At 36.2% G+C, this 13,245-nt stretch overlaps 2 protein-coding genes across 4 annotated transcripts in view; one reads left to right on the forward strand and one right to left on the reverse strand.

The window, feature by feature from the left end:
* The first annotated feature begins 245 nt into the window (after positions 1-245).
* Positions 246-3,707, forward strand: aanat2 (arylalkylamine N-acetyltransferase 2). The gene is made up of 3 exons (XM_052132636.1): positions 246-559; positions 2,037-2,191; positions 2,727-3,707. Exons 1-3 carry the CDS (start codon positions 394-396, stop codon positions 3,030-3,032), a joined length of 627 nt encoding a protein of 208 aa, XP_051988596.1. The 5' UTR covers positions 246-393; the 3' UTR covers positions 3,033-3,707.
* A 1,935-nt stretch (positions 3,708-5,642) lies between these two features.
* LOC127648030 (inactive rhomboid protein 1-like) overlaps positions 5,643-13,245 on the reverse strand; it is a 58,529-nt gene continuing 50,926 nt past the window's right edge. For all 3 annotated transcript variants that reach the window (XM_052132596.1, XM_052132595.1, XM_052132597.1), the window contains 5 exons: positions 12,829-12,923; positions 12,603-12,678; positions 10,425-10,525; positions 7,823-7,976; positions 5,643-6,672 (listed from right to left, as the gene is read on the reverse strand). In XM_052132596.1, coding sequence (XP_051988556.1) covers positions 6,253-6,672; positions 7,823-7,976; positions 10,425-10,525; positions 12,603-12,678; positions 12,829-12,923 — 846 coding nt within the window. In that variant the 3' untranslated portion in view covers positions 5,643-6,252. The remainder of the gene's footprint in view (positions 6,673-7,822; positions 7,977-10,424; positions 10,526-12,602; positions 12,679-12,828; positions 12,924-13,245) is intronic.

The raw sequence follows: 13,245 nt of genomic DNA on the forward strand, positions 1-13,245 counted from the left end.
TTTGTGGATGAGTAAATGATGAGAGAATTTTCATTTTTGGGTGAACTATCCCTTTAATGGATTTGCTAAGGACAACAGCCAGGTGTCAAAGCATCACTTTCCTATTTAATTAGATGTCTGGGTAACCCTGGTTGTGTAAAAAACTGCCTGAGAGCAAATCTCTTGCAAGCCCTCCCTCTCTCTCTCTCCGGTGGGTTAAAGAAGAGGAGAGGTGACCGTGTCAAGGTAGAACGATAAGATTCAAACAGAAGACAGCAGGAGGACAAATCTACAAACGGAACGACAACAGTGACTTTGAAACTTGAAAGTGAGGGACAACAGGAAAATCAGCAGTAAAGAGGCTAAACGTATTGTGAAAAGTATTGTCATACAAAACTTAAGTTATAAAGTGTGATGGCATCGCAGGTCGTCAGCTCACCCTTCCTGAAGCCTTTCTTTCTGAAGACACCACTAAGCGTTGCCAGCCCTCAACGCCAGCGACGACACACATTACCTGCCAGCGAGTTCCGTAATCTCACGCCACAGGACGCCATCAGCGTATTTGAGATAGAAAGAGAAGGTAAGCCGTTTCTTTGAAAATGTCTGAGTGTCAGCAAACCTAGTGTGTTTGGAATGGGTCAAAGAAAACTGTAGAAGCTCAGTGCTGAATTTAGTTTAAGCAGCTCTCACAGCTTGCTGAACTTTACCCACTTGATCCATCAGTGAAGAAGGCACAATGTCTCGAGGAAATAGGTGTATTTAGCTCATTAGTTTAACTTGGGCTGTGTCTCGTTTGGAAGGATGCATCCTCCGGAGGTTGCATTTGTCGGCTGCATACGTCACCGAGGCTGTCTCGTTTCATAAAAGCGGGTTGAACGTGACCCTCTTTAACGGGAATTCGGAGGATGCATGAGGCGTAGGCCTATCCTTCGTGGGCACTCACAGCCCACAATTCTTTGCTTCAACGGAAATGTAAAAATAATAATAAAATGAGGCCAATTTGCCCGTAAATGTGATGTTCAAACGCAAGGAATGATAATTCCCAAGTTGAAGTACCTCAGTAGATGGGTGCAGAGTATATGATATGAATAATTATATTAATATATAATTTAAAGTTTTAGACTAAATGTACACCTTTAAAATCTATTTTCTTTTCTATTTACATAATTATAACTCTCCTAAAATGTACCTCATACATTCCCTAGGGACTTTTCCTTCTCATTCAAAGCGCTCGCGCTTGTTAAAGAGTGGCTTGCTGTCATAGCAACCAGATTACATTTTTAGTAGCTAGATTTAAAATTCAAGTTTACATAAACATTTTTTGATTTACATTTACTAGAGTATAAAGACACCAAAACATTTGTCTTTTTTTATTTATTTATTTTATTATGCTCAGAGCACTTTTATTTTGCACATTTGGACTTATGAGCCAGCAAAGAACAATACATTAGTTAACTACATTAGTTCACATAAAGTATCAATGAACAATTCTTTTACAACACTTTTTAATCTTGGTTAATGTTAATTTCAACATATTCTACACTCATTAATTCTGCAACCACATTCAACATTAGTGGCCAAGACATAAGATCTACATAAGTTTTATGTATAAAGTATGTGACGTTTTTAAAGATGGATTGGCTAAATTTGGCAAAATGGTGTATTTGTTTGCAGCACACATTATTGTACATTTGGTGCCCCATAAAGCATAGTACACACACACACACACACATCTAGAGCATAATAAGATACTATTTATATGATAATATAATAATAGTATACATTTTGAGTAATAGTTTTTTAATTACTTTTATCATTTTAATATAATTATGATTACTTTGACCACTGGTAATTCGAGTTAGTAATTGACACTAATCTCCCTAAAGCGCTTCCAAGTTCTCCGGTATGAACACTAATAGAGTAGATTTTAGTCATCAGGCTTATTTGATTGCAGTGACACAGATAAACCGTGCTGATCTACGGATTATCACATTGTGTCGTATGATAAAGGAGGGTTGACTCACCCCTGTATTTCTCCCATCTCTCTCTCTCTGCAGCTTTTGTCTCTGTTTCCGGAGAATGTCCACTCACCCTTGACGAGGTACTCAGTTTCCTGGGCCAGTGTCCTGAACTTTCTCTTGGGTGGTTTGAAGAGGGCCAGCTGGTGGCCTTCATCATTGGATCTGGCTGGGACAAAGAGAAACTTGAACAGGTGAGAAATTATATTGCATCATTTGAAAATATTTAAACACACATCTCATATGAACGATACCCACAAGTTGTGGTAAATGCACACAATAAATAGATACCTTATAGACTTTACTGCATTTATTTCTCATAATAATGCGTAAAAGCTTGAAATTAAATTTGCAGACAAATATTCATTGTGACAACATCCTTACAAAACAAACATTTTAATTATAATATTAATAAAAACATTGATTGAAATGGAGGAATTCAACCATTAACGAAGTGAAACCTCATGAAGTTGGTTGAGAGTTTGTACAGGGCCACAATTTGAAGAAGCTATAACATTGTTGGTCACAACATAATGCCCATATTTGTGTTATTGAATAGTTTTAATGTCATTACTGTTAAGCTTTATATAGCTGATATATATAAGGCTAATAAAGCTTATTAAAACACATCACACCACCCATCCAAAGCAGATAACAGGCACACGTTTTGCAGTTCAGTGGTCTTATAATGTACTTAGATTCTAATCTTCATTTGACCCTCTGATCCAGGAGGCCTTGACTACACATGTCCCTGACTCTCAAGCAGTACACATCCACGTGTTGTCTGTGCATCGCCACTGTCGGCAGCAGGGCAAGGGCTCCATCCTGCTTTGGCGCTATCTGCAGTACCTGCGCTGTCTGCCGGGCCTGCGCAGGGCCCTACTGGTCTGCGAGGAGTTCCTGGTGCCCTTCTACCAGAAAGCTGGCTTCAAGGAGAAGGGTCCCTCCGCCATCACTGTGGGGACCTTAGCCTTTACAGAGATGGAGTATCAACTGGGAGGTCAAGCCTATGCACGACGGAACAGCGGATGTTAGATGCTTTAGGTTAAGGCACATCAGATCTTGTTAAAGGACATCACGCTTAGATTCTGGACTGGAGGTCTACCCATAGTTAAGGACTCAAAGCCCTACAACCATCTGAGCAAGGAACCAGAGACTTATCTATGCACTCATTTTAAGAGGTCAAAGCACTAATGTTCAGGAATGTTTTTTCTTGTGTACTGCCCAAGATGCATTTCATGATTGACTGGTTGAAAAACAGTAGTTATTTTTAATATATACCATAATCACCAAAAAGCTATTTGTTAGGTGAACTTAAAAATATTCTTCAGGCACAAATTCAACCATTCAAAAGCAATCAGGATCTTATATCATTCCTATTAAAATTGATATTTTGTCAAATATTTGTATTTTTTTTTATAACTGTATAAACCCTTGGATAGTAGTAGTCAGTGGACTGTTGAGTAATCTCTAGAATAAAATCATGTGACAATGTGTTTTGTAATGCAGTTTCTCTGTACATCATTTGAACTTTGTTTCATGCAATGTAAACTTCAGTTAGAATATCCATAAACGTTCTACGTGGCATTAATCATATCATATGTATCTAATCAATAAACAATTATTCAATTACAAATCAATAGTCTTTCAATGTGCATTTTAAATGCACAGCAGTGGGATGGCTTCATTTCTGTGGGGTTTTGGATACAAGCAAACTTTATAATTTCATCAGGGTTTCCACTCTTTTCAAGGCACCTTTTTCCAGGATATTTGATGTTCCATATGGTTGTAATATTTAGGCAAAAACACAAGAGAGGACATTAAAATTGTGGTTATTTGAGGGTGATTTTTTTTTTTAATTCTGTACTTGCCAGTTTAATTAAATGTCATCATCAAAATGGTGTCTAATAAAATGAATTTCTTAAAACTTTAATTTTCAAATAAATGAAAATACAATTATTTTAATAAATGACATTTTCCAACATAACACTGCATTATTTTTATCCAATTATGTTTCAAAGTCCTCACAGCACAATCCAAAACAACACTGGATATATTTTTGTCAAATGAAGTGCTGCACAACGGAACATCACAGATGTGAGATATTGCTTTAACACATTAGTATTATTTAATTGCATTAAACATGATCTTTTTTTCCCCATTTCTCTCATTTAAATAAAGCTTTTATTTAGCCTTTTGTGTGTTTTTGACGGTTGTTTCTCAGTTTGCTACATGGCCCACTGTGATTATTAAACCCAAAAAATCTATGATTTCATTAAAATAAATATATAGTCTGAATGTGCTGCATGCTTTAGAGTGCTCTGCTTACTGTCATCTTCCACACACACACACACACACACACACACACACACACACACACATACACACACACACACACACAGCGTGAAGCTCCTGATGAGGTGTTTTCAGCATATGAGCAGCCAGCTTCACACATTCATTTTGAAGTACGTAGCACATGCAGAGTACACTGTAGATTTATTTAATTAGTTCACAAACATTGGCTGTGTCTCTTTGGAAGGATCCATTTGTCGGCCGCATACGTCATCGAGGCTGTCTCGTTTCATTTAAATTATTATTAATATTTTTTTATTGGGAATGCAAAAAGTTTAACAAAAGTGCATATACATAAAAGGCATTGGTAATAGATAAAAAATAAGAAAAAGAAAACTGAAACGTGACAGCTTGGATGACGTATGCGGCCGATAAATGGGACCTCCGGAGGAAGCATCCTTCCAAATGAGACACAGCCATTAATTATCATCCCAAAAATGTCCAATTCTGTGACATTCTGCATTTTATAACCAATGCAATTTTTATTACTGGATTCAGTGATTACATCCACGTTTTCCGCATCGAGGAAATCATAGGGCCCTATATGTGGTAACGTAGGTATAAGCGGACTCGGATTGTTTAATTTGTATTATTTTTTTTTATTAAAAATTTATTTCCATACCAATGTGTAAAGGCCACATCATAACGCTACCACCTCCAGGTGTGAATTCATTTTCTAAAAAATTCTGCGTTCCAGCCATCATCGTTATCTGAACTTAACAACTTGTAGTTAACATTACAGCAGTGTTGGAACGGGAAAAATGTGCACCATATCAATACTTGTTAAATAATTATTTTCAAGGTATTATTCTCATTTTCCATGACTGGAAAACTGCAAAGCAAAATTCCAGGTTTTCCAGGATTTCCAGGATGCGGGAACCTTTTTATGTTCTCCATGGTATCCATCCTAACAATGGGATCTCATACCATTTTTCCAATTAATTTTCATGATTAAAAAAACCCCAAACAAAACAAAAAACAACTCTTTAAATATTCCCAGATTTTTCCAGGTTTTCTATAACTGTGGAAACCCTGTACTTACCTCCAAACTGCGATGTAAAATTAGTAACCTGCAATAGTTATATAAAGAATCATTTTCTACTTCATTTAAACCATAAATGTTACTTTCATGGTGTAACCTAATTTGTTAGGGTAAATCTAGACAGGTAAAAAAAATTTTTTTTAGGTTACCTCGCAATTTTTTTTACTGTGTGTTTAGAGCGGAAAGTGCATGGTAGGCATGATTTTTATTTTTTTATATATATAAATAAAGACAGACATCAGAGGTGCAGGTTGTTTTTAGTTGTATTTTGTAACAAGTGAGTAATTTGAGTAGCTAAAACACTACTTCATCATAAACCATTACTTCATTTGAAGTAACTTACAAATAAAAGAATATAATTTGAGTACTCAACGTGTAATGAAAATATGGCAGTAGTAGGTACATTTATCAAGGCACCAAAGGTACAGATGTTTTTTTCGTCCCTGGATTCTGAGGCAAAACCTACCCCTGACATGAAAAGTACAACGACCAAACTGGAGAAGATGTGTTCTCCATCTGCTATACCAGTGCTTTTATTATGACACTGTAGTGTAAAGAAAGTTTTTGGGGCGAGGGTGACCCTGTTTTTGTATGATTATCAGACACCCTTAACAACAGACTACATAAAACGTTTTGGGTGCATTAAAACCATTCTTCTTCATTCTCAGTCCTTATAATGGTCAACATTGTGTTCAAACTTGCAAAGAGTAAAAAAAAATAACAAGCATACTGTCCGAGCTCACAGAAAGGGCTTCATTTGGGAGAGACAAAGTGCAACTCATGTGGATACACAGGGGATTGGAAGATGCAGATCATCAACCAATCAATTCCCTCTGTCTTTGAAGCCCCGCCTCTCCTCCCTCAATGGAGGTGCGCGTTAAGGTCGTACTTCTCACAGAACTTGTCGGTGAAAGGAATGCAGGTGAGCAGCTCGCACCACTCACACTTTATGGGATACACGTAGAAGAGCACCACGAGTCCGGCGAACAGACCCACAAACACCACCAAGAAGATGATGATCTGAAAGCGTTTGCGATACATGTCCATGCGGCCGAAGCTGATGTAGGGCAGGAAGGTGAAGGAGAGGAAGAAACCCGAGATGAAGCCGCAGATGTGGGCAAAATTGTCGATCCAGGGCAGCAGGCCGAAGGCAAACAGAAAGAGCACCACACACAGTAGCTTAGTGAAGGCCCGCCAGGGCTGAGCAAGAATCTGCCAACTCTGAAAAAGCTCCACAAACAGACAGGCCAGGATGCCAAACTGAGAGCCAGCTGGACCCACCTAGAGAGACAGAGAGATGGTGAAAGGGGGTTGAGGCAAGGTTACAGTGAACATATAGACACCATCAGTGCCATAGGTAGATACATCACTGTACAAAACAGGGTTGGGCAAAATTCAGAACAAGTTTACAACTTTTTCTTTTTTGTTATTTAAAGGTCTCATTAAAACCGACTTGGCAGGCCATCACTTTTTACTTTTAGTACTTTTCAAATGCCTTGCATGTCCCAGACTCAAAACTATGAAAATCCATTATAACATACAAATGATTAAATGGTTAAAACTATGATCATCTAAACCGAGAGTGAAATAAACAAACCATTTCAATATTTATGCGCAAATCATTCCTATAGCATTTTTGAATATTACGACTGTCCCACAATCGAGGCATCATTTCCACCACACCAAACAATTTTGGCCCCATTTTTTGTTTTGTTTAGTGAAGAGCATGCTAGAGATGAAATTTTAGACAAGTGATGATTGAAGAAAGCAAAAGAAAATTCAAGTGAAATATCACTTGTGAGCAGAATGTTTTTATTGGGCGGGAATATTTATTGGAATATATATATTGAAATATATTATTAATAATATATTACTGGATTTCTTTTTTATATTGTTGGAATATTTTGTATAAATCTTTCCAAATTACACAACAACAGTGATATTTTTTAAGTGTATTTATGATCCCTAAAATGTTAGCTATAGAATTAGCCTTTGCAAGTATGATTATTTCCAAAATGTAAATTTCCACAAAGCAATTCTATAAAAAAACGAATTTGAGATGTGTCGGAAAAGACACTGTGGTGGGAATTTTGAAAATGACAAAACTGACATAAACTTGTGTGATGCATGTACTACTGGAGAGATGGAAAAATTTACTTTCTAGATATCCGCAGTGTTAAAAGTGTCCAAAATTTTAGAAACATCTATAAATACTGAAAAATAAAATGCATTAGAACTTAAAGATACAGCAGTTACATGAATTTTGAATTTCATTCCAATTTAATTATATTCTCTTAAAATCAACTTAAAATCGAATTACAATTCTGCATATTGTTTGCTACCTTAGATCGAATTTAAAAGGGATTCTCAATTTAATTGTGAATTGTTCAACCCTGAATCCAGAGTGTAAAAGTGTGGAAGCAGTCTGCACCTCAGCTCTGTAGGGAAGGAAGATGGCACTAGCCAGGTTTCCTGTGATACCACTCAGGATATAGATGATAGATATCCGAAGCCACCCAGCCAACTTCTCCAGGTCTCGAAGAATCGTCATCTGAAAACATACTGACACCAGGCAATGCAGAATCCTGTTTTAAACACAGATGGGGACAGAAAAAACATTTCAAGCATGTTGTTTATAAACTGCTCTGATACCTTAAATGAATTTGAATGCATATTTTTCACTGATTCTTGAAATAAGGGACAAAACAATCTTAAAAAATGTCAACTTTATTTTAAAAATCAAGAAATTCATAATAATAAAAATACTGGAAAGTTTAATCCAAAGGAAATGTGTATAATTTCATTAGAACGTTGTAGGTGCATGCTCTATACTTGGAAGCACATAACTTAACATGTCCTCAGCAGAGGTCACAATGTCAAAAAAAAAAAAAAAGGTCTTTCAAAGTTGTGTCCTCACTTTGCATCATCCCCATCAGATTTTTTTATAATGTCATGGTCAGCTATATCTCAGAGGACCCTTTTCCCACTTCCTGCTCATGGTGGATGTAACAGTAGGACACGTGGTCTGGTACATTTTCTATTTTTTTTATATTTTAAGTCTCTGCGATCACAGCTTCAACATGTCAATATAGGTGACATGATGTTTCAAATGGTATGAGCAACAGTAATAGTGATGCTTGCGTCAGCACACACCACTAAAATTCCAACCTCAGAATGTTCAAGGACATTTCAAGAGTGTGATGACAGGGTGCTAAGAGCTTGTCAAGGTGTGTGACTGTGGCACGTGCAGGAGCGTTAATCTACTGAGCCTTCTTAAGAAAGGCAAAGAGCCAAAGTGCAGCTCTCTCAGAAGAGCAGCACTCTTTTAAATTGGTACTAGAGATCACATAAGGCAAAATAGAAGCATCTCCACGTGTCAGCTGTTTCTTAAAGCAGATTATCTGATCATATGTGTCAGCTTGTACAGCATCTGGTATATACTGAAATAGTATTGCTCACATGTTGCCCTTTTTATAGCTCAGGACAATGAATTGTCAGTTCTCAGTTGTTTCGTTTCAAAGTAAAAGTTCAAGTTTTAACTTTGTCTCAGATTTCTTTTGAGTAGGGGGCCCTGGGAAAGCCCAGCTATATCTCAGCACCACAGTATTATGGGTGATTCTCACAAAACCTGACACGGAAATGTCCTGGTCCTATTTTACTTCAAAACAAAAAAAAACAAAAAATATTAGTGCTGTTAATTTAACACATTAGAGCAATCAATCATATAAAAACAAAATGTGTTCATTGTAATGCCCCCTGACCCTTACGTAAATTCTGTAGTCAAATATGTATTTTTCTATCATAGAAGTACATGTATTTTTACAAGCCAAGTAAGCAGGGGGCAGTCAGCGCACCTTAAAAAACCTCACAAGCAGCACAGCCACAGATCGAGAGCTGGTCACACAGGACGTGTTCTTGAGAGCTGGATCTCGAAATGCAATTTTCAAAGTTTCAAATACTTTTGACACAATGTCCTATAAATGCAGCGTTTACTATGCTGAAAACCAGTGAGACGCATCCGTCTGATTCACATTTACAGAGAGCGACAATTAAAAATATTGCAGACGGAATGCAAGAATGCATCCTGTGAGAACAAACAAATAATAAAACAAACAATAAATTTACTTCTAAAGCTGCTGTTTTTATTGTCTAATCAATGCTTTTCTCATCTGTTTATATTTCACAATACTGCTATATAATTCAAATCTAAATATATAAATGATTATATTTAATATAGGCCCTACATATTATATTTATTTGAATTATTATACTTTTTTTTATTTATTAATCTATGCTTATTTGGGGGCCTCTCTCAGCAAATAATTACATATGCAATTGTGATTATTGTGATGAATCAATCAGCATGTCATGTAATTAATTTGATTAAAACATTTTAATTGTTAATTTTGCTTTAAGAAAATAAAGCCAATTTTTTGGGGGCAATTAAGATTTTTTCATTATGGCAATGCAAAAGAAAATGGTTATGATATTCTTATTACAAAATTTAGATTTTTTGTATTTATTTATTTATACATCTTAGTAGTACTCCCTCACAGCTGCCTTTCATTTTTGCTGATTTTAATAATAATAAACTAAAAACAGTACAACAGCATCTTATTTTACTGTAATAACATTTTATGGTAATGAGAATCATCATTGAAAGCAATGGGAATAAAAATTAAGATTTGGGGTTAAATATGACCAGGACATTTTCTTATCAGGTTTTGTAAAAATCACCCTTACACAGACAAGGGGTGGGCTCTTTTGATATAATAGTACAGGCTAAATAGTTTTTATTATTATACCATAATTCACAGTATCATCATATCACTCCCTTAAAGTGTGTGAAGTCTGTTCTTGTCAATGAGTTTTATTTTGTATTAAAACAAGTAAAATCTGCACTGTATCTTTCATTAAATCATGCGAATGATCAGTGTGCTCCTTTCATTTCGTTCTTGTTGTGAATGGAACTTTATGTCAACGATTCGTTTCGTTCTTGGTGTGAACGAGCTGTAAGACCTCCAGTCACTCACCCAGCATGTAGGAAGAGAGAGAGCCAGAGGCGGTAGAACTGATCTGGGACCTCTGGGTTCAGGAATGGAAGGAGGCCACACACATCATCCATACAGTGCACCTGGCAGACATTTCTTTAGATTAGAAAACATCTCCAAAATAGAAACATCTTAAGCAAACACCCTGAAATATTGCCAAAGATAAACTGAATTGCGATTTCAGCCTTGAGACTTTGGCATGTAACACTTTATGATTTATGATGAACATTTTTACAGACTTACAGTCTTTAAGGGCTGCGATTTAATTAAATATTCTGCTCTCTTCAAAGTTTATTTGCGCTGCTCTGTCCAGTCTATTAAATCAGAGCGGTTCTGTGCTCCACAACTCCCTCTCATGCTTAGAGTAACAGAAGTGATCGGAGTTCGGTTCCATTTGCTTACTAAGAAAATTGGAGATTGTATCGGATGTTAAAATCCTGATTGGAGCCTCCCTAATATTCAAGTTGACTGTGTTTCAAAAACTAATGATGATGATTAGTGGGCTGAGACCCGATCACAAAATGGACAAAAACGGGTACACGGTGGATGGTAACATTTGAATATGAAGACGACTTTTTTCACCGTTTATATATTTATTTGTTTGTGGTTGAACTGAGAAAAGGTCTCAGTTTGGTTCTTTTTAAGAGGGCTCAAGTGTGAAATCCCCAGAAGCCTTTTCGCAATAGAACATGTGGAAAACATTACCATCGTAATAACAGTTCAAATCGCAATATTTTTCAAAATAACCGCAATATGACTTTTTGTCCAACTCGTGCAGCCCTAGTTAAAACCCTGAATGCTGGCACATGGTTCAGACACAGGCAATCAAAGTGTGCCCTCTCAGATGAAAAACGGATTTTGCCAATACCGAAGAGATTAGCATCGCAACCTTCATGGTGATTACGGAGCACTTAAGGGAAGGTAGAATTATCTTCCAGTACTATTCATGTAGCCTCATTAGCCTTGTGTGGAGTGAGTCATAAAAACAGGCCAGAGAGCTGAACACTCGTTTGTGACCTGAACTGATATTGGAGGGTTAGATCTGTAAAGACCTGGCAAAGAATGAATCCATGTGCATTGACAAATGTGCAAGACTTTATCATTATTATCATATATCATAATCATTATTGTTCCCTATATCAGCTAAATATAGTACAATTAACTGTTTTCTTTATGATTAATTTTAGCAAAATAAATGGCCATCCATCTTATATGTTTACATGATACTTAATGTAAACTTAAGCTTTGTTTGTTAAGCTGAGCAATTTATTTAGTGATGAGAGATCGATATAATCAAGACAATTAATTGGCCGATATTTGGCCATTTTGAGATCATATAACCATGCCCACTTTGCCGATTAGTATATTAGTGGTAGTTGCCCTAGTCAGTTTCATAATCAATTTGTCAATAGATAATGAACAATTTCAAAAGTGAGATTGGAACAATATTAGAGTAAATGTTAATAAGTAAATGTAAAATAAATCTTCCTGTATTTTTGGTGCATTTGATTTACTTTCATACTCTATTAGATATTTCTTTCAACATTATTGTCTCTGATGTTGATAGACACCAGGCAAAAATCTGTTGAACACAAATGAAGATGAAAATTTGTAGTATCTCAACTCTGTAGGTCCATACAATCCAAGTGATTGGTGATCAGACCTTTGAAGCTCCATAAAGCACAAACGTTTTTTTTTTTTTTGCAATTCGCATTCTTCATGCATTTCGGTATACTGGTCAGGGCTGGTCAAAGGTGGAGATTTATTCTAAAAAAGGGCTTAAATATGATCTGTTTATCACCCACACCTATCATATCACTTCTGAAGACATAACATTTAATACTGGACTCTTATGGATTACTTTTATGCTACCTTTCTGTGCTTTTTGGAGCTTCAAAGTTCTGGCCACCATTCACTTGCATTGTGTGGACCTACAGAGCAGAAATATTCTTCCAAAATCTTTATTTGTGTTCTGCAGAAGAAAGAAAATCAAAAGTATAAATATAATATAAAAGACACAAGGAGTGGGGGTACAAATAAACAGATTCTGCAGAAATCTATGAAACCTTCTGAGGAATTCTGCAGGAACAGATTCCATGCAAACCAACTCATAACACATTTTATATTCATTACTAAACTTCTCTGGTAACTGATGCTTACTTGGGAACAGAGCGTTGCCTCTTCATGGAAGTATCCATTCATGAAGTCACAGTACTCTCTCGAGGTGATTTCACACCTGCAAAGATAATAAAAAAAACCACATTCCCTCTGAAAATACAGAAAACTATCTGTATATATTCATGTCAACTAAACAAGTCCAGGTAAAAGGGCTGCTTAATGATCATTTGTTTGAAGGGTTTGATGCAGTACTGGCAGTTGTCCTCACCTCCCTTTAGTGCCGATGCAACAGGGCCGGCCGGTGATAGTACAGTCAATATGAGGCAGATTGGTGTGGTTCCCCGTATTATATTTGGTGCAGATCTGTAATATTTTGTTTAATGTTAGGGCAACGTATAGCAAACAGACCCTTACAAAAAAGTACTGGGCCAGTACCACAGCACAGTAATGGTAATACCATGGTTCTTTGAAATATAAACTATGTTACTGCATAAAGTTCCCACAAACAAACAGCTGTATCACAGTCTTTATTTACATGTCTTGATAACATATTTTAACATCCGCAGGAATTTAATGTAGCATCTTTATGTCATCACGAAATGTGAAAGTCTTTTGTTTAATTACATACCAGTAATTAATTCATTAAATGAATTCACTCCTGTGATAATAATAAATAAAATCATAT

Source organism: Xyrauchen texanus, chromosome 8 (genome assembly GCF_025860055.1).
Source record: "Xyrauchen texanus isolate HMW12.3.18 chromosome 8, RBS_HiC_50CHRs, whole genome shotgun sequence".
Lineage (NCBI taxonomy): Eukaryota > Metazoa > Chordata > Actinopteri > Cypriniformes > Catostomidae > Xyrauchen > Xyrauchen texanus.

What these genes read in the sequence shown, in the direction of transcription:
- aanat2 (XM_052132636.1), top strand. Translation starts at nt 394, where the DNA reads ATGGCATCGCAGGTCGTCAGCTCACCCTTCCTGAAGCCTTTCTTTCTG. An exon ending in ATTTGAGATAGAAAGAGAAG is followed by an intron (nt 560 to 2,036) that starts GTAAGCCGTTTC and finishes CTCTCTCTGCAG; the next exon opens with CTTTTGTCTCTGTTTCCGGA. An exon ending in ACAAAGAGAAACTTGAACAG is followed by an intron (nt 2,192 to 2,726) that starts GTGAGAAATTAT and finishes CCTCTGATCCAG; the next exon opens with GAGGCCTTGACTACACATGT.